Genomic DNA, 24,376 nt, shown 5'->3' with positions numbered 1-24,376 from the left:
ATAGTGTCAGTACTATGAAGGGTGACCTTCACATGTGGGAGTATGACACCCTTATCTCATGAAGAATGGAGGAAGAATGAGCGTGCACGTTGTGTATTCAACACTGCCCTTAGCTGGGATGAGAAGCCACTGCTTTGTGAAGTCCCCAGGAAGCCTGCCAGGGACAGGGAGGGAGACCAGACTTTCCAGATGATACGCATCCAGCTGTCTTGTATATTCAAGTGGCTGTTGCTACAGAAGGGCAAAGCCCAAATATTATTGAATCCATTTCCAACTGCAGTATTTTTCCCTCTGCTACGCTGGGTTTTTGAAAGGTTTGCTTTTGTATGACGGAGACTTGGGAAAAACCATGCAGGAGATTGATTGTGGTTTCTAGTTGTGTGTCTTGTAAACCTGAAAAGGTTTCTTTTGGTAACAGATGAGTTAAATACAACTGCAGCTGTATGCGTACGTAACTAGGACCTAGACTAGGATAATGAAAATGTGTCCCAGTTTCTCTGTGCTCAGTCATAAGCAAGCAGCATGTACCCTTAGAGTACTTGTTTGTGTCACAGGGCACATCTGCTCGCATACTTGACGAAATGACACTTAATGAGGAGTCATAAATCACCCTCAGTAAATTAGCCTTACCTTTTGGCACTGGCAGTACGCAATGTTTGTACGCCTGGATCTCGAAGTGACTCCAAGCCACCCTGTGCTCCTCGGAGTGATGTTGATTTGTCCTGAGGGGCAGGGGGGGGGGGGTTTGGGGTATGTGGTCACTGCACATCACGGCCAGGAAATTATCTGTATTGACTTACACAGTCAAACCATGCTTGGTCCCTATATGGGTGCTGTTAAAAATGAACAGGACCTTTGGTTCTCCACATACAGCTTCTCAGCCCTTTCTCCGTCAGGCTTTGACCTGTGCTGCCCGTTCCACACGGGACACAGGCGGGTGAATGCGAAACGCGCCCAGCCCGCCATGGCTGCTCTGCCTTCCTTCAGAGGGGCTGGGCTCATTTTTAGGCAGCCCTTTGCCGCCTGTCCTTACCCCTGCCCATGCCCCGCGTTGTGGGGCTGCCAAACGGCCCCGAGCCGCCCGCGGGGAGGGGAGGGGAGGGAAGGGGGGGGGCTCGGGGCCGTGACGTCAGCGGGGGGGGGGGGGCCGGAAGGCCGCAGCGCTCGGCGTGCGCGGCCGCGCGCGGAGGAAGTGTGGGCCCGGCCGCACGCCGTCCTGCCACCCGCCGCCATCTTGTGCGGGACGCGGCGGAGCCGAGCGGAGCGGAGCGGAGGGAGCTGCGCCGTGCCCGGTGCCTGCCGCCCGCCGCCCGCCGCCATGTCCGCAGAGAGCCCCGAGCCCGCCTCGGCCGAGGAGCAGAAGGTGGGGGGGGGCCGCTGAGGAGTGGCGGGAGCGGGGAGGGGGCCGGGGGGGAGCCAGCCGCGGTGAGGCGGGGGCGCGGGGCGGTTGCGCTGCCCCCCCCCCCCCCTCACCCCCCCCCGCACCTCTCCGAGCGCTGCGGGCCGGGGGGGGCGCGGGGCCGGGCCCGGGGAACGCCCGGGGGCCGCGTCGGGGCCCTCCGGTGCCGCCCCCGAGGCCGCGTCGCAGGCGGCTCCGAGCGGCTGCGGCCTGGCGGGGCCCGCGGGCCCGTCCCGGCAGGGCGGGGAGAGGCCGGGGGGCGCTGAGGAGGGCTCCGGGAGGCGCGGCCCGGCCGGGCGGCCCCGGGCTCCTGTTTAACGATTCCCCGCTCGGCCCGGGGAGCGGCCGCACGCCTCGGGAGGCAGAGCGGGGAGGCAGAGCGGTACTGCGGCCGTAGGGCCGGGAGGCCGAACCGGCTCCCGCGGTGCCGTTTGCCCCGAAACGCGGGCGCTGCGCGGCCGTGCCAGGGAGGCCGCCGAGAGAAATGAACCCCCGGGCTGTGCGGGGCGCCTGCGGTAGCTCGGTAAGAGCACGGCGAGGCGGGTGGCAGCGGGCTCTTCGCGGGGCCTCCCAGCGCCTTGGCACGGCGGCAGCTGAGTGCGGCCCGGGCCCTCTGAGGGGCTGCAGCGCCGGGCTGGACACCGGGCTCGTGGGGGTGCGGGGGCCGGCTGGGCTGCAGAGCGGAGCTTGGCATAGTCAGGCAATCTAGACAAGGGAAAGGAAATAAAATGGAACTTTGCTTTCTTCACTCTTACATCCTGTGATAATAGAGTGACGGACTCGTGCTACGGCATTGCAATATCAAACTTCTTTAAAAATGTCTGTCTGGATAAACAAAATGAAGGTCGGTTCAGTTAATGCTTAGCTCTGAAGTACTTGTTTGACCAACCCGTTTTGCAGTACTTAGTCGTTTGTAAGCCTAAAAAAGATGAAGCCCCTAAGGGAGCTTTGAGGCAGCAGTTCCGTGGCAAGACGTCTGATATAAACTTGTTAGCACAGCGCGGGAAGCTTGTGCATGTGCTCAATGAGAAGGGTGTTAAACAAGAAAACGATAGAAATTGAGAACTTTCCATGAGTCCAGTGTTTCCTGTTCCCAATGGGAAAACTCTGGGTAGTGGCAGGAGGAAGTTCAGCAACAAAGAAACCTTTGGGTGATGTAGAGCATGTGCCTGGTTGATGGATGCTGCTTTTGCTGTAGAAGTCCGTGTTTTTCAGGAGGCTCTTAGTGCTGCGTCTTGTTTTGGGACTGGCTTTTGCCGCATCAGTTGTCTGGGGAATTGTGCCGTTGTCATGTTTCTCCTATTTTCTACTTCACATTTTTGTCTGATGTCTTTCCTTAGAAGAGGATAAGCTCTTCATAACACAGCTCGAGAAGGCTTCTTTTTAGCCGTGCGGTTGAGCTGTCCAACAGATAGAGAACCTCATGCTTTCAGTAGCCCCATAAAAATTAAAAGCAAGAGCTATCTTTAAATGTGTTAGGTAACTACTGGCTATGCTGGTAAACCCTTTTAATGAAGTAAGCAGACTTCATTAGCTGTGCAAAAATTCCTGTAGAGAACTAAAATTACAACTTGTGTGGTTGTCACCAGGAAGAAGTGCGTGGTATATCTTGATATATTTTTTTTTTTCCTTCATCAGTTGTCAGTTGTCAGGCTGCTGCTTCTATAATAACTGCGGGGAAGACAACTGCTAATGCATGAATGGCTTTGCAGGTTTGGGTTAAAGCCTTCGTGTCTCAGCGACACGGCCCTGAGAGTGGTCCCTGCTCTCTGGTGCACAGAAGAATACAAGGTCAGAGTAAGCACACAGTGATCTTCCCCAGAAAACTTTCCCAGGGCTCCTCAATGCATGGCATAAAAGCCTTCTGAGCTGCAAATGGACGCATCCAACGGCTTTCTGAATCCATCTAAATTCTTGGCATCCCCTGTATCCTTTGGCAAGGAGTTCTGTAGCTTAGCTGTGTTATATGAAGAGCTGTTCGCTTAAGTATTTTGGAACCTGTCGTCAGCTGGTTTTGTTTGACAGCCCAAGTCTCCATGTTGAAGCTATTCTTTATTTCGTGTTACCTAGGTGGTTTTTTTGGTCTTAGCTGTTCTTGGCCATCAAGAGTAGGTGACCAGAGCCTGAATCCTTTTTCTCTGCACTGAGGCACAACACAGTTTTGTGTTTTGGTCGCCTGCTGTGCGATGATTTGTCAACCCCGTGAGTTTGCATAAATGTTTTCTTTGAAGCACCATGAATACATATTTATGTAAGCTCTGTATTGTTGGCCCTCTGTTCTTAAAAAAAATATTTCCTTTTGGTTAGTATTGGCAAAACATGCCCCCTCAGATGCCTTGTCTGTTGGCTCAACAGTGAGTCCCCAGTGATTCAGCATTAGATGCTGAAAGAATGGCTTTTGAGAAGATCCAGAGACAGTGTTGGCATGATAATAAAACAGCGGCTGAAGACTGTTTGTTCCATTCGCACGGAGGCCGTGCTCTTGGCTTGTAGGGTTATTGTATGGTGAGGAGGTGTTTAGCGCTGCTTCTGTGTCCTGTGCTGCCAGGGAAGTTCTGCTTTTTGTGTGTGTTTTATATTTTGTATTTATCTGTATTTTGTGTTGCATTGCCTGGCTATGTTTTCATCTAACTACAAATAAAAAGCATTGCTTCTATCTAGACCCCACAGAAGTTTCTCGTAGGCTGCCCTCAATTTCTGCCCGCCCCTGGTAGGGCTGGCCATGGCGATTCCCACTGTGCTGGGAGCAGCTGTCTTCCAGAGGTCTTGGGGTAATAGAGCAATTGGAAATGTTGTGTTCTGAGTTTGTTGTTACAAGCTTTGCTTCCAAGGTTTCTTGCCAGAAGGGTGCCGATCATTGTAGAACTTGGAGCTTTTGTAAGAGGTGTCAGAGGCCTTGTGAACTGGGGCAGGCCAGCGCAGGGGTTCAGCTCCTCAGCACTTGTGCCTGAAGTAGCTCTCGGCTGCTCTTGATCCGTTGTGCTCCTGCTGCCGTGTTACCGGACCTGTTGGTGCAGCTGCTTGGTGATCCAGACACAGGAAACTGACCCCAAAGAAATAAAGCCCAGCAAGAAAAAAATGGGTAGTTATTTTTGCATTGAATTAATTTCTTTAACCCACTGACGTGGAGTACACTCATGCGAACTGACGCAACACAAAGGTTGGTGGTGCAGGTGGAAGAGGAGTGTGAAGGGGCTGCCTAAGCAGCTCGAAGTGAGTACGAATCTTTAGTCACAGATGGACGTGAGGCTCTCCTGGTTTCAATGGCAATTCTTCTTTCCTGACTAAAAGTCTTTCTGTGACTTCAGATGATAATTACTGTTGAAGAACCACAGCAGTCAGCACAAATCAATATGAGTTTTCCCTGAACTAGCCATGGTTTGCATGCAGAAATGATCTTGGCCAAACACCGGAAGGCAGTGAAACAAGGAGTTTGAATGGAAGGTATTTTAGAAATGACTGAGTAAAAAACTTGTACCTCATGCATCAAATCACTGCACGAACCAGAGCAGGTACCTGTAAAGCAAAGGTCAGTGCTGACAGACTGGATGTGCAAACTAGTTTTTGCCAAATGAGCGTTTTCAGATCACTACTTGGAGCATGCATATTTTTACAGTATTCTCACAAATTTGCATTTTTTTTCTATGCAAATAAGCTGCGTTCAGTTAACTAGGTAATGATAATGTTGGCCTCTAATAGAAGGCCAGTATAGAGAAGTCAAATAATGTTTGTTAATATGGTAGCAGGCATGGTTTTCAGACTGAAATACTTTAACACTATTTCACAATGAATATCAATGCATTACAGTTGCATGGGAGTCATAAAAACTGGATTTTGTGAGAGCACAAGTGCTAATCCATGCAACTGCACGAGGAAGCAGGACTAACTGAAAAGTCTCATGCTCTGCTTTCAACATTTGTTCTGACAGAATCCTTGTTTTCACCAGAGAAGTGTTTTTTTGTGTTTTTGTTTTTTTTTTTGTTATTTTGGGGATATTTTGGATCATAACTGAGTAGCAGTGTGCTTTTAATATAGGTTAATTTTCTGTGAAAGCAAAATGGGTTGAAAAGTACCTAAGATTCTGCTCCAATTGATGTGTTCAGATTGGAGCAGAAATCTGCATGTTGGTGAATTCCTTGCAAAAGTGCTGTACATAAATAGTTTATTGTAATTCTTCATTTAAAGTCTTGGTAATTTTGTTTCAGGAAATGGAGGATAAGGTGATCAGCCCAGAAAAAGCTGAAGAAGCAAAATTGAAAGCAAGATATCCTCATCTGGGCCAGAAGCCAGGAGGCTCAGACTTCTTGAGGAAGAGGCTTCAAAAAGGAGTGAGTTCTTTACTGTCTTTAGGGTGTGGACAAGAAATTCCCAAATTCCTGTATCTGTGATTCTTTTTCACTCCCCAGACCTTTGCATGAGAAAAAAAACACTGCCAGTGTTAACTTTAAATCTGTAAAGGCCTGAGGAAGTGAAATTGATTTCCACAAAACAAATGCCAAACCAGCAGGATAGTTGCTTACAGTGCCCCAGTGGCTCAGCTGCAATTCTAAGAAATTTTAAGAAATTTAAAAACTTTGAAGCTATCTCACTGCAGCTGTGATAGACTTGTTTTTTTTTTTTTAAAAAAAAAAAAGAGAAAGAAAACAGTAAGGGTCAGAATCCCATCTGTGTTCTCTGCTTATCTTATCTTACCCATTCTTATGTTGCCAGGATGTACGGCCACTCTTGTTACTCATGTTGTTAGTGTGTGAAGGCTTAGTGTTTGCAGGTACCATCTGACATCAGTGGCTTGAGAAGGTTGGTGTAATTCCAGATACATACACCTACTCAAAAAGTAGCTGTAGAATTAGTATTTAAATACTGTTCCACATTTGACCAGTGTATCTTACTTTCTTAGTTACTGAACAGTTTTTTGTTAGTTCAGTATTTCATGAAGTGACGTAATGCTTTTCAGGCACGTTAGAATTCTGTTCTTGGGGTAATCCTAGCCTGTCATTACTTTTAATGGTGTTTTCCTTGCTGTCACACTGTTGTTTACTCTCGTCTAGGCCATTTGAGTGCACACAGTGATTCCAAGTGTAAGTCCTTTGCAAGCCAGCTGTTGGAGTTTGGTGCTGATCTAATTTTGGGCTATCTGGTAACGTCTCGTGGGAATTGTTACTTTTGGCAGTTTTTTTTTAATAAGCTTTCTCTTGTAAATTAGTGTGCATGCAGCATGGATAATGGCTGCTGGGGGTGGACACGTGGCAGGTTAAGTGATGACTTTTGGGAGTTAAGCTGTTACGTGGTCAAAGGCAAACTGAAAGAGACTTGAACGTGTTCAGTGCCTGTAGATACCAAAGAGGCAGGGTGAATGTGTTTTGTACAGGCAATTTGGGCAGACAGACCAGTGTCCACTCCGTAAGGATTAATGGCCACAAAGGAATTACTGTAAACACACCACCAGTCCCTACAAGATCTCAGTCTTGATTATAGCACCACTTCGTGCAAAGCTTCTTACAGCCTATGTTTTCCAATACGAGCAGGGGCAGGCCAGTGGGCGTTTTAATTGCCTCAGCATTTTGGATTCTGCTGGTATGATGAAAGATGGCATAAAATTGGGGGATTCCAACTCTTAATCTGTCCTCCTCAGTTCCCGATGTTGCTAATACCTTTTTTCCGTGTTTTATTTTTTGTTATTTTTGTTTAGTGTTCTCAGTGTCCTGAATGAGAAAGCATCTTATTTGATGTGGACTTCTGGTGTACTTTAGGCTAGCTGGGTTGCTGAACTTTAAAACAGGGTGAGAATAGTGAGTGTGCTTTCAGACAGCTTTGGCGATGGGAAGATACGTGGGTAGGCATAGAACAATTTGAAAAGGATGATCCAATACAAGCCACCTATGAAAAGCTACAGTAAATCAGAAGTAAACACAGAGTAATCTATGGAGAGAAATGGGCTGACACTCCAGTTCCTGAAAGATGATGCTTTTTCTCCGGAGGTGCAGTTGCCGTTTGGCAAGTAGGCTGCCCTCTGCTCATTGCTATTTGCTGTTCAGAAATGTTCTACACTGGGTGCACACACCCAATTAATTTGAATTAGCATACGTCCTCCAGAACAGTAGTAAAAACGGATGCTGTACTCCTGTAGACAGATTCTACTTAGAACGAGTGTGTATATAACTAGTATATAGGCAGAAATGTGCATCTGTTAACAGCAGTTAGCACACCTAAAGATAGAATTACTCAATTATTACCTAGTTCCTGTTTAAAAGTTTCTTTTGGTTTCTTCGGTTTTGAAGGGGAAAATATGAAAGCCTGTTTCCAAACTGGGTTGCATTATAGCTAAAGCCTTGTCTGCAGATACAGTGCAAGAACACTGTGGTGTAAGTAAGGATTCCACTGTCAAAAGGGATGAATTGTGAGCAGGTTTACCAATACAGTTATGTAGTTCAGGTGTTCTGATTGTTTAGGGTAAAAGAGATGACTTTAAGCCTCTAGTAAACCCTAATAGGGGACATTTAAAGCCATCTTCAGGAGGCTTTGCGTTTAAAAACAACAACAACAAAAACTTCCCATCCCCAGGTAAAGACTTGTACTTCAGTTTAACACTGCTGCTACTGAACGTTTTGCAGTTGGTTAGTGCTACTACAAACTAAAGGCTACGGCAATAATGCTGCCTGGAAGTACACAAGCACAGCAGGTTGCAATGGCTTTTGTTCAACTGACTTTGAGGAATAAGCCTATCTTAAGCTAACTAGGGAGTGTTCTTCCAGAGGTGATTATGCATTGTAAGCAACAGTTCTTAGAGCTAATCTTTGTCCTGAATCTAGGCTTTGGCCTCATTTGACAATCTGCAAAATCACGGGTTATAAGTAGATTAGTGGTAGACCTCATAGTAAAATGTAAACAAAATATAACGGTTCCCCAAAAAAAGGTGTCATTGAGCAGTTGAAGACTTGATGCAGGCCTTGGATGAAATTCCATACCTCATCTTAGTGTAACACAGATAAATTATAAGTCATCTGGTTTTACTGTCCACAGATAACTTAAATGTTTTGAGAAGGACGACGACAAAGCCTGTTAAAGGTAGTGCTAATAAAAAATTGCTGAAATGCTGAGGGATGCTCTTCTACAAATTCATAATTAACATATTTCTTTGTTCAGGAGAAACCTGGAGCCTGGGATAAGCCAAATCTACTGTGCAATCCTTCTAAAAAGCTTTGTGAAGGGAATTCTTAACTAAATTGGTTTGGGAACTTTAGGGATCATAGTTTCACTGTTTTAATGTGTGCAGAAAAAAAAGATTTTCTTGTTAACATGCAGTTTCATGTGTCTTTGATCTTCTGGTATGATAAGGCAGGCTCTGTTCTCCAGCCTTACTTCATATATTGTTTGGTTATTCTGTCTAGCAGAACTTGATCGCTGCACTGTAATTTACAAACCCCAAGGTTTCAGTTGCGGGAGGGCAGGGCCCTTTGGAAATGAGTATCAAAACGGTGTTTGTGTACGGCGTGAGTTTCATGGTATCTGTAGAGCGTTAACTGTGTATGTAACTAATGTTCAGAGTTTAAATGTGTGCTTAACGGTCTTGGTAAGATATTTTTTTTTAATCTGAATTGACATAAAGCTGCCTTGCAAAATGAGAAATCCAGGCTTTTAAATCTATGTGTATTTTGTCTTCTAGCAAAAATACTTTGATTCTGGTGACTACAACATGGCTAAGGCAAAGATGAAGAATAAACAACTGCCTACTGCAGCTCCTGACAAGACAGAAGTCACTGGTGACCATATTCCTACTCCACAGGATCTCCCACAGCGGAAACCATCTCTTGTTGCTAGCAAGCTGGCTGGCTGACGAGAACAGCTGAACTGCATGATAATTCTCATTCCTGTTATTTCTCCTTAATAGTTATTTCTCACCCTCACATCCCCCTTTTTCTTTCTTACACTAAGTCATGAGACTGACAGCTTTGCAGGTAGCGATAGCATGTGCTGCTATTGTAAGGGAGTACTGTTAAGAGTAAAACGTGTAGTATTTGGACTAGTTGAGAACAATGCACTGATTAAAAAAGGACAAGTTTGGTTAGAGCAATGTAATCTACTTGAAAATGTACATATTGCCCGTTTCCTAGTGTAGGACTGGTTCCAGCAAGTGACATCGCAAGTTTTACAACTTTTAATGTTTCTGCTTTTGTTATTTCACCTTAATTACAGCATATTTGTATTTAATATAACCTCCAGTTGTGTTGTTTTTTTTCCTGTGTTTGGGTTTGTTGTCTAAAATAGAGGTTTAGACCACAAGTTGCTAGATGGTAAAGCATGTATAAAAACAAAGACAGGGCTCTGATTGAATTTTGTTTCTGCTCTTGAACTTGAACGGCCTTAAACCTGTTTCAGCTTTAACAATAGAGTTTTTACTTGGGCAATATTTGCCCATTCTGGTGTAACTCTTGTGAATCTAGTGCTTATTGACAACTGCCTGTTGAAGCTGGTATCCTTTTCAGTTCCGTAGCTTAGAACACACTTTTGTTGAAGATGTGAATGAAGTGTGCATGTGCATAGACTGTTGAATTCACTCTTGTGCCATTTTTGTAAATACAATAGTTTTGCACAACCTTTTGAAAATGTCTATTAATTTTACATTTTAAAAAGCAGATAATGTGCCAATCAAAGCACAAGTGATTCTGTATCTTTCAAAGTCTTGGCCTGAAACGAAGAGCCCAGAATCTTGCTACTGAAAGTGAAAATTGTGTACCTGAAATTTGTGAACCCCCTAGACTTACACTTGACTCAGCCTTATGCTTTTGCAGTTGTATATTTTGTTTCGCAACAACGTCCAGCGTTCAGTTATAAATCTGAAATTTGTACCTATATGTAAAGGCAGGTGCCCTTTCTGTTCAGCAGCTCTTTTAAGCTTTTAAAGGTGAAATGCTCAATAGTATGACATGGAAAATAGCTAAATGTACTGTTCTAGAGAGTTTCCCTTGTGGCAAACTCCAAATCTAGGCTTGCTAAGGTTTGATATGCAATTGTCGTTGTACTATTTTAGACTTCTGGAAGTGAAAGGGTATAATTCTTTTTCTTGAACTCCTGAAGTGGCAGTAAACTAACTCCTTTTTTTCTGTTATATAGCAGTCCCTCATTGGTTTTGGGAAACGAAAGGAACTGGAACTGGTATTTGTATAATGATCTACTGAGAGATAGGTAATTCTTCACGTCAGGAAATAGGAACAAACTTCAGTTTGTCTGTATGGGGCAGGTTGTGAGTACTAGATTGGCAGAATACACAGTTGATACTAGATGGGTAACCTGATGAATTTAAGAGCATGATTTGTTCAGTGAAATCAGATGTATTAAAACACAGTATGATCCATAATGTAATTGCTTTAAGTACAGGCAATCATGGCCTTGATGTTCTTTAGGAGTGTAAGAAACCCTTTAAAAATATCAGCGTACTTTTTTCTTAAACGGTTCTATTAAAACACTATGAAAAGCAAAGAACCAATGCAGGCATTGTAAGAGAAACCACTTTTGAAGATGTGTGTTTTTAGAAGGAGGCACTTTGTATTGATATATCCAGAAAGGTCTTACAGAATAAATATCTGCTAGTTGAAAAGACTGTCCCATGTTTTCTGCAATGCTCTTTTCTAAAGGAAGACTCAAGGAAACGATCAAGATGAGATGAACAATCTTAACTTGGCCCTGCTTTGGTTAGAGTAGGCGGAAACTCTGTTGGTGTCTATTATAATGTGTATTCTTCAGTTTAGAGAAGTCATTCCAGAGAACTTTTTAAATTGCTAACCTGGTTCTTTGCAAGTCTTTATAGCCCTTTTCAAGTAATTATGGACAAACTTGTGAGAGCCCTTTTATTCCTTATCCTCCACTAATATTATAAACAAATTGTGATTTTTCACAGAACAGTTTGAAGAAATTATTAGACCGATTTTTTTTTTTTTTTTTAAGCAAGAAATTAGGCTGGAAGAATAACAAGGAAGCTGGATATATTAAAACAAACTGCTTTCTGTAGTTGTTATAATGTGAAAATCCCTCTTTATTTTTGTATGTGCAAATGAAATTTGAAAAAACAATAGGATTGGGCCTGGAACAAATATTGAACAGTTGAAGGTGACTTGCTTTGTATTGTCTGGTTCCACTATTTTGTAGCTCACATACAGTGAGTTTTTTGATGCTTGAGATTAAAAATATATAAAAAAAAGCCATTTAAATTTAAGCATCCCCCTCATTTAGCTGCAACTCAGCTTGTCCTGCTGGTTAGATAATGCAAGCTTTTTTGATGTTCACTCAGTGACTTGCAGTTCTTAAGGTTACTACAGATTCAGCTACCAATATATTATCCATGTGTATACTTAAAGTACTGTAATACTAACTAGGTCAGTGACTGGTTATGAGCCTTCACATCTGACAGACCTCAGCAGCAGGCACAGCAGTTTTGATTCTATACACTGTTTGAAACTTAGGAAGTCCGATAATCACTTAACAGTAAAACAAAGGTGACTGCAAATTGATGCTAACTTTCAGCTTACTCCAGCAAGATAACTCAGCTATCCAAACTTATGTACATAATGTATTATATAAGTTTTACCATTTGATAATGACCTTTTTCAAAAAAGACCTGCCCACACTGTAGACTGGCAGTCCCTTTCATATCTTGCCTTTAAAGATAGACAGTGTTTAGTTATTAGACTAGTGTTCATGTAGGCTTATGATAGCAGATAGCACCAACATTTTATTCAAAATAGTTAAAAGTGAATGAATTCCAACTTCACGGATATGTCCCCAAATCTGTAGTACCAAAGGCTTCCCTCTCATTGTTCTTGATGTAGTAGGACAGTGTTTGTGTAAAAGCCACAGGAGTACATTTTGTTGGACATATTTACACCCAGTCAAGATGTTAAGGTGATGAAAATGTCAATTGTTCTTTACAAACTTACACATTGTATAGTATACAGAATAAATTGATCTACTTAGTTTTTATTGCAATGTGGAGATTTGTCTTGTCTTTACTGTGGTTTCCTTAATGATACTGCATACTTCCGTATCCTCTATGGAAAATTTCTAAAACCTAAATCTTGCTACTCTGTATCATTAAAAATATGACTGGGCTTTGGTTTCTAGTATGTTAGACTACAGAATTACTTTAATGTAATCACATTTATATATATTTCAGTGCTTATTTTTCTAATAAGGCAATTAAAGCTTATTGTTTGAAAACTCCTTAACAGATGATTGTTTTGGTCCCTTACACTGAGTGAAGGGGATATCTGGGAATTAACTTGTCATGTAGAGGTTTGCATTGCTGTTGACTTCGTTAACCCGAACTTGGTGAAATATCCATGAAATCAAGATGCTGGAAAAAATCCAAATGATTTTGTATTCAGAGTGTGGCGTAGCTGCTGGTCTCTGCGCAGTTTCGAGATGCACGTGGTGTATTTACGCAGGTAGCTCAGTAACCAAGGTCATAGTAACACCCGCCGTGCTTGGCATCTCCAACAAGCTAAGTGTCCAAGTGAAGCAGCAACATCTAAGTGCCATGCTGAAGCAGAGCAAAGGCAGCATTAACACAAGCATTAGTGTCCTAATAATAATGGGGAGTGGTATCAGTCTTTGGCCAAAGACAAACCATTTAAATACAGGCTTATACCCAAATCTACTAATTAAAGCTGGGGCAAGTAAGTTGCACAAAACTCCATTAAGAGAAGCCATGCATGTAGTGGCTGTTTTAACTTAAAGTGGATTTGGTGGTGCCTGTGTGGTTTGATTATTCCTACTTTAGTACAAGTGAGCCACCCTTTTCAGATTCAAGTCTGCACTGGTCTTTCAGGCTGGCTTTTTCATCCCAGTTTCTGGCATCTGTACATCCGGAGTAACTTAAAATCTGAAAATTTCTATCCCTATTTATTCCTGTTAATTATTTCCTTAGAAAACAATTCTGGAATACTAGCAGAGAGGCAGGCAGGACTGACCTCGACTGATGTGCTTGAAAAAGCTTTAGAGGAAGATGAGTGATTTGTCACTGACTTTCTCATGCAGCGCATCTTTGTTACTCTGAAGATGCAGCTTGCTACATGTTTTAAGTATTTCTAGTGGGTGCAGAGGTCTGTTTGCGTACTGACGTGAAAAATACTGATGAAGTCTCCACTGATCTCAGCACATTTGACTGGTTTAAAATAGGAGTTTTACTTTCTGTTTCTGACAGTCTAAATTTAACAACAGATTTTTTTCATTTTATTGGAGAACAATGATGTAGCTCTTGATAAAAGAGGTATGCTTGGTTAATGTCAAATTCCACAGACAATGGAATAGCCATCATGGACACTCCTGGTACACGGAGTGACTGAGTAGAGACTCAGTTCAACTGTTGCTGGTACCTCTGTCTTTAGAGGAGTGATAGTGTGGTACGATTGTTTCCTTATTAGTTTTGAGGAGAAAACATTTCTTCCTCAAGAAATAGGATTATAATTTTTTTATCTGTGACATTTTCTAGGAGTTGAACCATATGGCTGAAATTCCAGGGAAGCTTAAATGCCACAATGGGAGCTGTGGATTCTTCTGAACAAGAGGTCTGTTCTCAGGTGATGGGTTTTGTGCTGTTGAAAACACCTTCATGATGTTCCAGAGACTAGAGGAATCCTCCTAGTAGGATTAAGCATAAACAAATCAAGGCAAGCTTTCTGCATGGGAATTTCATCACGTATCTTCATGTGCCATCTGAGATCTGTCTTTTCTGTAAGCCCAAACCCATGGAAGCACGTCCCAGTTGTAACGGGAAGAATGGAAGCCTGGTATATAATTTTATCTCATCCTATGCATCTCTTACATTTCAGAGCTCTTAACTGATAACTGCAGTCAACACTGTCAGAAGCTAATCCTGTTTGTTTCCTACAGCCAGAATTTACAGGATTAATCCTTGAAGTGTGATGATATAGGAAAGGGTGGGAGGATTTTAGCCTTTGAATTCCTCTGTTACCTTTGTCCATCTTTCTAGTGAAGGTCCTTGGAGTAAAACCAATGGTCCATAATGGATATACAAACACTTCTGTAAGAGTGGGTAGACCAATTCGTTATGCCACATAAACCATCTCACGTTCTTTGTTACCAGTATGTATTATTTCTGTGCTTCTAATGATTTCCTGTCTTTATATGGCCAACAGAGAATCTACTCCTCACTTATGGCACAATGTGACAATAACCAAATAGGGAAGCCTCATAGGATAGGACACTTAAAATCTTTCCAGCAAATATATGATGCAGGAGATACTTCTAAAAGTAGTAAGTAGTCAGTCTTACAAACAGGTTTCTTGACAACTTTCAGTGCCCCCAATTCCTGTCCTAAAGGACAGATTTGAAATCCTGGTTTATGCAAATTGTGTCAAATCATAGCATATTTTGGACTCAGATACCTATTTTTTGCTGGTGCTCGTAATTACACTTGGCTCCTGAGCTTCAGCTGTAAATGGCTGATACAGTAATCCACAGTCCAAGGGAACTCCTGAAATGAGTGTCTTGAACAGAAAAAGATGGCATCCTGAAGAAAAGGCATTTAATAACGTGTATGAAGCAGCACACAGAGAGAACAGAACTCTGATATTTTTGTGGTTCATGCATCCAGTTCCTAGATCAAATCTGTTAAAAGGGGATGATCACTCTGGAGCTCCCAACCACTTGTTCTGTAGGTACACATGAGACCCAACTGGCTTTGTGCTATATGGCTGTTTTGCCATAGGGTGTGCATGTGAAAGATGGCTTAGTGGCTTTGTAGCATAAATCTCCCTGTTTTGCCATAGGGTGCATGTGAAAAGCAGCTGTGCAAACTTCTTAGGCAAAAACCTCACCCCTGACCTGGACATCAGTTCGAAGGAACCTGTTCTTGACTTCTGCAAGGACTGACAGCAGTTCTGCTGATGGAAGCGAGCCTCCTGGGCTTGCACCAGTAATCGTGGCTGATAGTCCTGGGCATACTGGTAGAATATGGGAAGGATTTTTTGTTGCTGGTTTTGTTTGTCTGCTTTGATTCAATTATCATTAAATAGTTTCTAAACTCTCCCTGCAAAATAAACATTTTTTTAACCTCATTTCTGAAGCCATTAACCTTGGTTTATTAGCTATGAAGATCACGTATCTGCACCTAATACAAAGCTCCAGGTAGGGCTCCATGTTTTCATCCTAATTATTTTTTTTTTTATTATTTGTGCTTGCTCCACTCTCTAAATGCTTTCACACAGCAGCAGCGATGCACAGCTAAATTTTAGCACCTATTGCACCATTTATCGGGGGAGTCGAGAGCTTTATTTTCACTCCTGGCTGTCAGCAGCTTGGTGTGTGACTGAGCAGCTCGCCCATCTCCTTCATGGCTGGTTTTCTGTGGGTGCTGTTCTCTTTGACAGCAGGTCTGGGGGAGGCCAGGTGCTGCCCCCTGAACACGAAGCTGTTGTTGAGAGGGTTGAATTTTGCTCAGAGCTGATATCGATTAAAAAGCCGAAGCATCTGCGTGGAGGCTGTGGCAGAAGCACCGGGTGCCTTTGGGTGTGTTTGGGACCGGCGGGACGCGTCCCATGAGGAGAAAGCGGCGCGGGAGAGGGGGAGAGGGGGAGAGGGGCTCGCTGCTGCCACGCCGGCACCTCCTGCCCCAGCAATGAGGCACGGAGCCACCGAGCTGCCCCGCAGCCCCAGCCGGGACGCGGCTTCTGCTTTTTATTTCATTCCCTTTCGACACGGAGGCCAAACCGGGGGCGGGGGGGGGGGCAGAGCTGCCGCCGTCTCGCTGAGGACTGCTCGGCGCCGCGGGGAGCTGCGTGCCGGGGGCCGGCCCCGTTTCCCCCGGGGGGGCTCCCCTCGCCCCTGTGCCCGCAGCCCCCGAGGCCGGGGCGGTGTCGGCGGGGCCGGGCCGCGGCTCCCCGCCCGCCGGGGGGAGGCAGCGCCGCCCGCCCGCCCGCCGCGCTCCCACAATGCACAGAGCGGCCCCGCAGCCCGCAGGTAGCGCCATGGCTCCCCGCCGCCGCCCCGCCGCCTCCTGAGCATCCTCCGCCCGCCGCCGCCGCCCGCCGCCATGGCGGCCTCCGAGCTCTACACCAAGGTAGGGCCGGGGCGGGGGGGGCCGCGGCCGGGCCCTCGGCTCCACGCGGGGTCCGCCCGGGGGCAGCGGGGCCGGGGGGGGCGCTGCGGGGGGCGGCGGCTGCGCAGCCCCTGCGGGCCCGGGCGGTGGTGGCGGGGCGGGGGGGGCTGCGCCCGGGGGGTTTCGCCTTGCGGGGGCCGCGGCCTCGCAGCTGGGGCCCGCACGGCTCCTCCCCGCGGGGCCGGGGGCGGCCGGGCGCTGGGTTTGGGGTTGGTCCCCGGGCGATGGCTGCAAGGGAAGGGCAGAAGGGAAGGGCAGAAGGGAAGGGGCACCAGGCACCGCCGGACAGCGCCCGGAGCCTCCCAGAGCCCTTCCCAAACGCCCGGAGCTCCGCACGCGGCCGTCGGCACCGGCAGCCGCCTCGTGAGGTTCTCCTGAGGCAGCTCCCGGCCGCCTCCCTGTGCGAGGGGAGGACAGGAGGCCGGGAACGAGGCCGGGAACGAGGCCGCCTGCTCGTGGGGCGCGAGGGGCTCCCCGTGCCGGGCCCCCCTGGCCGTGGCACCGCACAGGGCCGCGGCGGATCCGCACGGTGCTTGTGTCAGGCGAGGGAGCGCGGTGCGTGCCCTACGGCGCCTCAAACAAATGAGCGTGGACGAGGCACCTCGTGGATCCGCTCATGGACACGTATCTCCACCAGCTGGCTCTGCAATGGGGTGGCCGTTCCTGTGCTGGCCTGAAGAGCAGCGGCACCGTGGAGCTGGTCCCAAGCTCTCGGCAGAGCTCAGCCGTGTCAGGCGTTGCGTTGGAAAGTTGGGCTTGGTTTCTCTCTCGGTGAATGGCCTTACAACGGAATTGACCTCTCTCAGGAGGACTTATTCAGAAAGACTTTATTTTAATTTCAAACACCGTCTGACCTTGAATTCACTTCCTAGAATCCTTCCTGCCCCAAAACTGTGGGTGTCCCGTTGTCTCGGGGCCTGGGGAGAAGCTTGTGCCCCTTCCAGGGGCAGGGAAGGCAAACCTCCGAATCAGGCACCCGGCCAGGAAAGCTGCCAAGGGTTCACCAGAGCCTCTTTGCATTCTTCCCTTCACTGCCTGCTTTTTCCCCAGGAAAAGCCTTCATGCTGCTTAATTGAGTTCAGTACCTCCACACGTAGTGGCAACAGACCTCATCCTTGATGAAGTAACAGAAGGAATGGATTTATGGTCGTAGCGTGCAGCAGTTAAATGAGCAAACACCAGTAAAACCACTGCAGGTGTCATCCTCCAGGAGAGGACTTGCTGGATGACCAAGGTCAGCAAGATTGCTTCTGTGCTTTCCTCTCACACGAGAGGCTATTCTTGTCCTCTTTTGAGCCATACGTAGGCACAGAAAGTGTGACTTTCACATCGTTTTTATGCTGGCAGGCGCAGCCAGGATCATCGTTCAGGACAGCTCCCTAAAGTACCAGGCCTTCCACTGTAACATCGACCTCAGCATGTGGCATTACTGGCACATGCATTTTGCTGGCACGTGCAGCAGGGTATGAATTTGCAGAACGTCGTTACTGCGTGTGCCTCTGCGTGTCCTGAAGCACCGGAGCTGGATGCTCGCCCTTGCTGGGGTTGTGCTGGTGGCTGTGTTCCTCTGAGCCCGGTGGAGGTGTCAGTCCCCTTCCTCACACTGCCAGCAGCAGTGGGGCTCTCTGCTCTGCGCCACACCCGTCCAGCTCTGGTAACAACCGCTCTAAAGCCATCAAGCTTGGCGGCTTTGCAGGCCAGTGTAAACGTAGCACCCACCATCCCAACCACATGGGCCTTCTTGAAATAGCATAAAGGAAGCTGTCCTTTCTCATGCTCAGTTTTTTTTTTTTGTTAGAAACCAGGGCTATGTGTTTTCAAAGAAGTCACGGCACTCCTATGAAAATCCCGTTCCTTTGATTCATGCAGGTGTATATTTAAACTCGGTGACCGTATAGACAGCCTCATTGTTGTGCATCCCTGTAGTTAATCTGGAAATTTGAATTAAAGGATTGGCACAAGCTAATTGTGAATAATGGGACTGAACCATGCTCTGCTTTGTGTTCCTGCTCCCAGCGATGCAGCAAATATGGATTCTGCTCGAAGGCTTCAATTTTGGGATGCAGCAGTTCAAAACTGCTCCGTGGGTTGTGTCTCAGGCATTGTTATTAGATGTGTTTTGTGCTCCTGAGCTATGTTTCACTTGTCCTGTTGAGAAGCTGTCAATGGGAGATCAGTAGTCCTACTGTAAGGTAATTTTTGAAAGTTTTGGTTCTTTGACTTTGGATACAAACTGAGTAGAATTGGGGCGTGCTTCATGAGTAATTGTAGCCCCACTGAACAGTACTCAGACGTAAGTGATCAGCGTTTCGTAGCTGTTGACCAACAGCAGATAGGTATCTGCTTGGGCTGACCCTTGGAAATCTGTAGGGACAATCTGGGCCATGCGTTGGCTTTTGTCTGCCTTCCTTGGAAATTAAGAGCAAGTGAGAGTGCTTTGCCCAGCCCTGGGCCTCATCTGACTCCTCTGCCCTGGCCGCACCACCACTTGCAGTGACAGACTTCATGGTCTTGCGCTCAGGTTTGTGCGAAACCATCCTCGGCACGTGCTCATTACCTGCACACTGAAGTTAAAACAGATCAGGCACTGTGTTCGTGCCTCTGCTTTTCAGATTGGAGATTCAGCATCATGAAGTCGTTTTTGTTCTCCATTTTCTTCCTTTTCTCCCCTGGTTTGAGCTGTTCCTGCTTTATGCTGTGTTCTCCTACAGCATGTTGCTTTGCCCTCTTAGGGGGATGTCGGTGTCGGTTTTGTATGGCTGGGTTCAGCATATTTATTTATTTTTCAACTCATTTGTTCATTTCATCCTCGCTGTTACCAATACTTCCTTCCCTTTCCAGCATCTTGCAGGCTGGGGCAGCTAGCTGGTCCGGTTGTGGTTAAAGGGGGCAGAAACGGAGCACCAAGGGAAGCCCTAACCAGTTCTCACTGCAGGCTGGCAGCCTGGGCAAGCTGAACTGAGTGGCCAGCCTTCAGTTCTGGTGCTCTGTCCTGGAAACGGTGCAGGCTGGGGGTTTACAGCGTTACACTGACTTAGGGAAGTGTCGGAGGGAACTGCACAGGACAAAAAGCCGCTTGTGCAGTTCCCAGCATCGCAAGCAGCCTGCTGTGGCTTTGCCGGCACTGTCTGCGGGCAGCTGCCTCAGTCCTGAAGGCAGGGCCTTGAAGTGTTTGGAGCTGGCTCCCTCGCACCGTGCTCGCTCCTCGGCAGTGGGCCCGCCTGCAGGCAGCTTCTCACCGGGGTGCTCCTCGCCTGGGTGTAACGCTTTGTGCGTGGTGAGCCTGGTGTAGAAATCAGAGGTACTGGGCAGCAGTCGCATCTGTAAGTGATGGTGGGCTCTCGTGGGGTATTTGCTACTCCGTCTCTGCCTCTGGTCTTCGAAAACTAACACAGCAGCAGCGGGGATATTTCAGGCGCCTTTCTGCTTTGGGGACCTGCCCTGCTGCTGGAGTAAAAGTGGTGGAAACGGAGGGTCACAGCTGTGTGCAGCAGCTCTGCTCCCCTTGCCCGTAAGCAGAAGGCGCTGGATTATGTAATTACCCAGCTGTCTAACGATGCTTGCTTTAGCCTGAGCTTGATGCTTTGGTATGTTTTTGTAAAAAATAAAATAAAATAAATAAAATCCTGTGGTCAGACACCAGCCACAGGGAAACTGAAAAAACCCTTAGTTTTTCACCAACACTTCTGTGATACGTCAGCAATTTATCATTCTTGGTACAAGAAGCGTGAGCCTTGGGAGGCAGAACCGGTGAGGGCCAGAGCCTGAGCCAGTTCCACTGCAGAGGGCCAGGGAGCAGAGCGTCCCACGTCCCCTGGCCCACAGCGTGCTTGGGGACACGCGATGTCACCCTCGGCATGGGGCCATGGCCAGGTGGCTCCAGGCTGCTCGTGAAAGCTTCTCTTGGTCCGCAGGTGGTTTTTGGGAGGGTGCATCCCATGGGCCTAATGCAGCACTGAAAGTGGAGCATCACTGGGAGATAGTTTTGGGGGGAGAGGAGACAACCTCAAACTCAAAATAATAGATATGTCTTTTGGTACAGACCTTACCTTGAAAGCTCTGTGAATTTTCTTTGTTGCATGTAAGAATAATTACGAAGCTCCCATTTGTAATGATTGGTCATTGACTTAATTCTCCAAGTCTCGTGTTAAAACATTTACTTTCTAAGATTAGTGGATTATGTGGGGTCCCCTGCAAATTTGTCAGCAGTCCTTGCACAGTAGCAATGTCTGTGCATTGAGCTGCCACTGGTTATTTGCTGTCTGTTTCTGCTGCCTTGATTTTATAACATGTGCCAGATGGCTTAGGTAATGGATTCCTATTATTTGTTAGATAAATAAATGATCAGATAAAGTGCTGTTGAGCTCCTGCTGTGTGCGGAGCTGTGCAGCCACCACCCTTACCTTTGGGCGAGGCACTGAGCTCCCGGTGGAGGTGGAAGGGCCAGCAGGTGGGTGGCAGGATCTCCTCCTGGGGCCTTCGGTAGCCCAATGCTTTCTACGTGCTTCAGCACCAAAGCCACTTGTCTCTCGCTTGAATGAGGCTCATCGTTTCATCTCTGTAGAGTTAAAGAAAGCATTTTGCTGTTGAAAGTTGCTCATGGAACTGGCTGAAGTGGAGGACGCCACAGAAGCTTCCAGTGACACAAGATCTGCTTTCGGGTGGTCCGTTCTTAATGGGATTAGGAAGGAAAGCAAGAAGTGACAGTAAATCCAGGTGGTGTCCCTGCCGGAGGGCAGAGCCGAGTGCAGCAGGCAGCCTGCTGGCCGTGGGCAGCTCGGGGGCACTGCCCCTGCCTCTGGCCGGCCTCCCCAGCAGGCTGCGGGGAAGCCAACCCTGTGGTGCGTGCTGAGGGCTCCCTTTCCATTCCGATTTCATTACCTGAACACCCCGAACATGCACTAAACGAACCTTAAAAGAACTGATGGGAGGATCAGGGTATTCCCGAGCCTTGACACCTGTGTGTGTGCAGGAGCACGCGCCCGGGCGCTCCTTGTTTGCAGTTCTGATTTGTGTGCTTGGAGGGGCAGAGGTTATCTGTGGGCTATCAGGTGCTCAGTGCAGCACAGCCGTGTTCACCGCTGTGTGCAGCGCGCCGGGCTCTGGCCGAAGCACGGCCATGGCTGGGAGCGGGGCCAGGAGGCAGCGCAAGAAGCTGGGAAGAGCAGCACCGAGCCACCGGGACGGGTCAGAGCAGTGCTGTCATCTCCTGCCCATCTTCCCTGCTGCTGAAGTAGCAAGGAAGGAATTCATATTTCCCGTTAGTAATCACTGGTTCTTGTTGCAGCAAATAGTTTGGGGCCAGAATAAACCTGTGTTTCTTGGAAATGTTCTTCATGTCTTCGGCTTTGGCTTTCTCCTCTTCCATCAGACTGTTCTTTCGCTGAAGTCTTAGTTGTAGACCGTAGTCTGACTCATGACACACCACAACAGATGCGTGTTTTTCATGGAATCGTGGTTGGGAAAGACCTCCACGATCAGCTAGGCCAACCTTTACATTCCAGTCCAGCTGGTTTTGTCCTGGGGGATGATGCTTCTAAGGGTTTGGTTAGCTTAAATTTGTCTAAAAACTGTTAAACAAGTAGGAATGCACCTAAAGGAGGCGGGAGACAGAATTCAAGCTGTGCTGAACTCTGTGGGCAGCCATTTTTTGCTTTACTTCTGAGCTGCACCCAGAACAGAGAGCTGCACGAGGGGGCTGCTTCGGCCTCGATCGCTGATGCCAGTAGTGAGGCTTTTAGGGCTGTGGGCAGAGAGCAGCACTTCCATGCCCATGCCGAGCTCTGTGCTAGCCTTGCTTAGGGCTGCATCATTTCCCCATGTTCCCAGAAGTGCTTGGCTGTGCTTAACTGTGATCCTGCAAAGATTTATCTTCATCCAGTGTGAGTAATCCTGTTGCTTAATTTTATGCTTTGAAATCAAGCATGTAAATCTGCAAGACTGAGGCTTTGACCTTCTATTTCCTCTTACAGCAGAGAAATATTTTTGCTGTCATACACCTGCCCAGAATAATCTGTGCAGGAAAACAAATGAAAAAATATCCTTGGGATACTTCCTTCTCAAGTTCTTGGTGCTCAGCTCTGTGTGTGCAGGGTTGCAGTAAGTTAGAACCTGTCTACTTAAACCTAAATTCAGTATTTAATGGCAAGAGGACGTTTTCAGGAGGAGCTTCTTGCCCAGTGCCGCACCATCCCGGGGAGTCTGAGTCCGCTCACCCTGAGCACAGCCCCCTTCCTCACCTTGCTGCAGGCAGCAGCCCGACGGGATAACCTGAGCTACCCAGTGCTGTGTAAATGCAAAAACCTTCGGGGTTACCGAGCTGATCGTCTTGATTTGGGTGTCTTACTGTTCCTGGCCACTCCTAACCCCCTCCTTTTCTGGCACGATGCAACTTCTTTGCAGCCTGCTGTCAGTTAGGCACAGTATTTAGTAGTTTTATTTTTGTATATTTGGCTCTTTTTATTTGCAAGTAAATTATAAAATAGAGATCAGCACTGGCCGAAAGGTTGGAAAAGGAAAAAGAGGTAAGTACTTGGTGTGATGGCATCAGAGGAGGCCCCTGCTTGCTGGAGCGTGCATTAAGCAGCCGGAAAGTAAAGGCAGGAAGCTTTGGGCACACCGATGAGTTTAAGGGCTTCACTCCTGCTGGATGCCTGTGGGTTGCACATCCTGACCCAACTGTTAATGGGAGTATCTGTGAATTTTAATGCAAACTCTGAAGAAAGTGAAAGTGGATTACTTATACGAACAGGCATCTTCTGTCTTTACACCATCTGGTTTCCTTAGTGGCCTGGATTTAATTTCTTTGTCCCGTTAGTCTGGGACACTAGCAGGCATTGTCACAGCTCCCTTTCAGTAACAGTGCCACAGAGGTACTCAGGCTGGGTAAAGCTCCTTCTAGTGCTACAGGACAGGGAGATCCAAAAGCAAATAACAGATGTATCAGTGAAAGGTCTGAGGGAGCGGTGTCACGACTGAGCCGGCAGACGAGCAGCGAGGATCGCTCACAGGTGCCTTTAACGTCTGCTGCAAAGTCCGGTCCCACTGCTTCATCTCCTTTTTTCTTGAGCGTGTTGAAAGCAGCACCCGTTCCTATTGCTGAGGCTTGCCCGCCTCGCCTGCTGCCGGGCCGAAGGGCTGTGGCGTGAGGAGCCGCTGCAGGCGCCGCGGAGCTGCTGGCGAAGCTGTGGCCGCGGGCTGAGCGGCGTGGGGGCGGCCGCCCTGCTCGCAGGCTGCTGATCACATCTTCGCTTTTGCCTTCTGACCCAGCTACAGGTAATGCTGTCAGGCTAATTCACATCAAATAACAGATGCCACCAGTAATTAACAGGATAATTGGCTTGGTGCATTGGCTTAGTTCTTAGGAGACAATGGAGATGGTTGAAAGCAGACTCTTCTGGGCTGCTTTTGCTTTCGTTTGGTGAGAGTCCCATTTTTAAAATTAAACGCAAAGAGCTCCGGGTCTGTCCGTGTAGTAGCAAACACAGCAGAAAGTACAACTTGTGCCGTGTCGTGTAAAGTTTCATAGGGTTGCTCCGTGGTTAGATGCAAGCTACATGCTTCTAGCCTGGTTCTAAATATAGAAGAACAGATACTTATTTGAGAGATTCACATGCCCATATGGTCTCCCTTGTAAATGGGTATGAAAATGATGAAGTCTTGCTGCAGTTATTAGCAGCATCTTTGAATTCTTCTGTTTGATTATCCCAAGCCAACAGAATTTAGCTGTTGCATAGTGGTTTATAGGAGGACACTCTTGCTCTTTGTAGAGCTGGAGAAAGAAACTAAAATATTATGAGTCGGTCTAACAATGGGGGAATTCATGGCCCCACCACGGCTTGTCACACGTTGCTCTCTGCAGGCTC

At 47.1% G+C, this 24,376-nt stretch overlaps 2 protein-coding genes across 3 annotated transcripts in view; both read left to right on the top strand.

Annotated features, from left to right (window-relative positions):
* Nucleotides 1-1,168: 1,168 nt before the first annotated feature.
* Nucleotides 1,169-12,618, top strand: ARPP19 (cAMP regulated phosphoprotein 19). Of its 2 annotated transcripts, none has more exons than XM_027467096.3 (3): nucleotides 1,169-1,363; nucleotides 5,605-5,727; nucleotides 9,063-12,618. In XM_027467096.3, the coding sequence occupies exons 1-3, from the start codon at nucleotides 1,319-1,321 to the stop codon at nucleotides 9,231-9,233; spliced, it is 339 nt and encodes a 112-aa protein (XP_027322897.1). In that variant the 5' UTR covers nucleotides 1,169-1,318; the 3' UTR covers nucleotides 9,234-12,618. The 2 variants fall into 2 exon arrangements, with proteins under 2 accessions (XP_027322897.1, XP_071899653.1); XM_072043552.1 differs by lacking the exon at nucleotides 1,169-1,363 and adding an exon at nucleotides 1,711-1,922.
* Nucleotides 12,619-16,312: 3,694 nt separating this feature from the next.
* The window catches only part of MYO5A (myosin VA), a 101,717-nt gene continuing 93,653 nt past the window's right edge, over nucleotides 16,313-24,376 (top strand). Inside the window, exon 1 of the mRNA XM_072043547.1 lies at nucleotides 16,313-16,472. Coding sequence (XP_071899648.1) covers nucleotides 16,446-16,472 — 27 coding nt within the window. The 5' untranslated portion in view covers nucleotides 16,313-16,445. The remainder of the gene's footprint in view (nucleotides 16,473-24,376) is intronic.

This window comes from Anas platyrhynchos, chromosome 11 (assembly GCF_047663525.1).
Source record: "Anas platyrhynchos isolate ZD024472 breed Pekin duck chromosome 11, IASCAAS_PekinDuck_T2T, whole genome shotgun sequence".
Lineage (NCBI taxonomy): Eukaryota > Metazoa > Chordata > Aves > Anseriformes > Anatidae > Anas > Anas platyrhynchos.
Note: the sequence above shows the minus strand (reverse complement) of the source record. Positions and strands in the feature narration are given on the sequence as shown.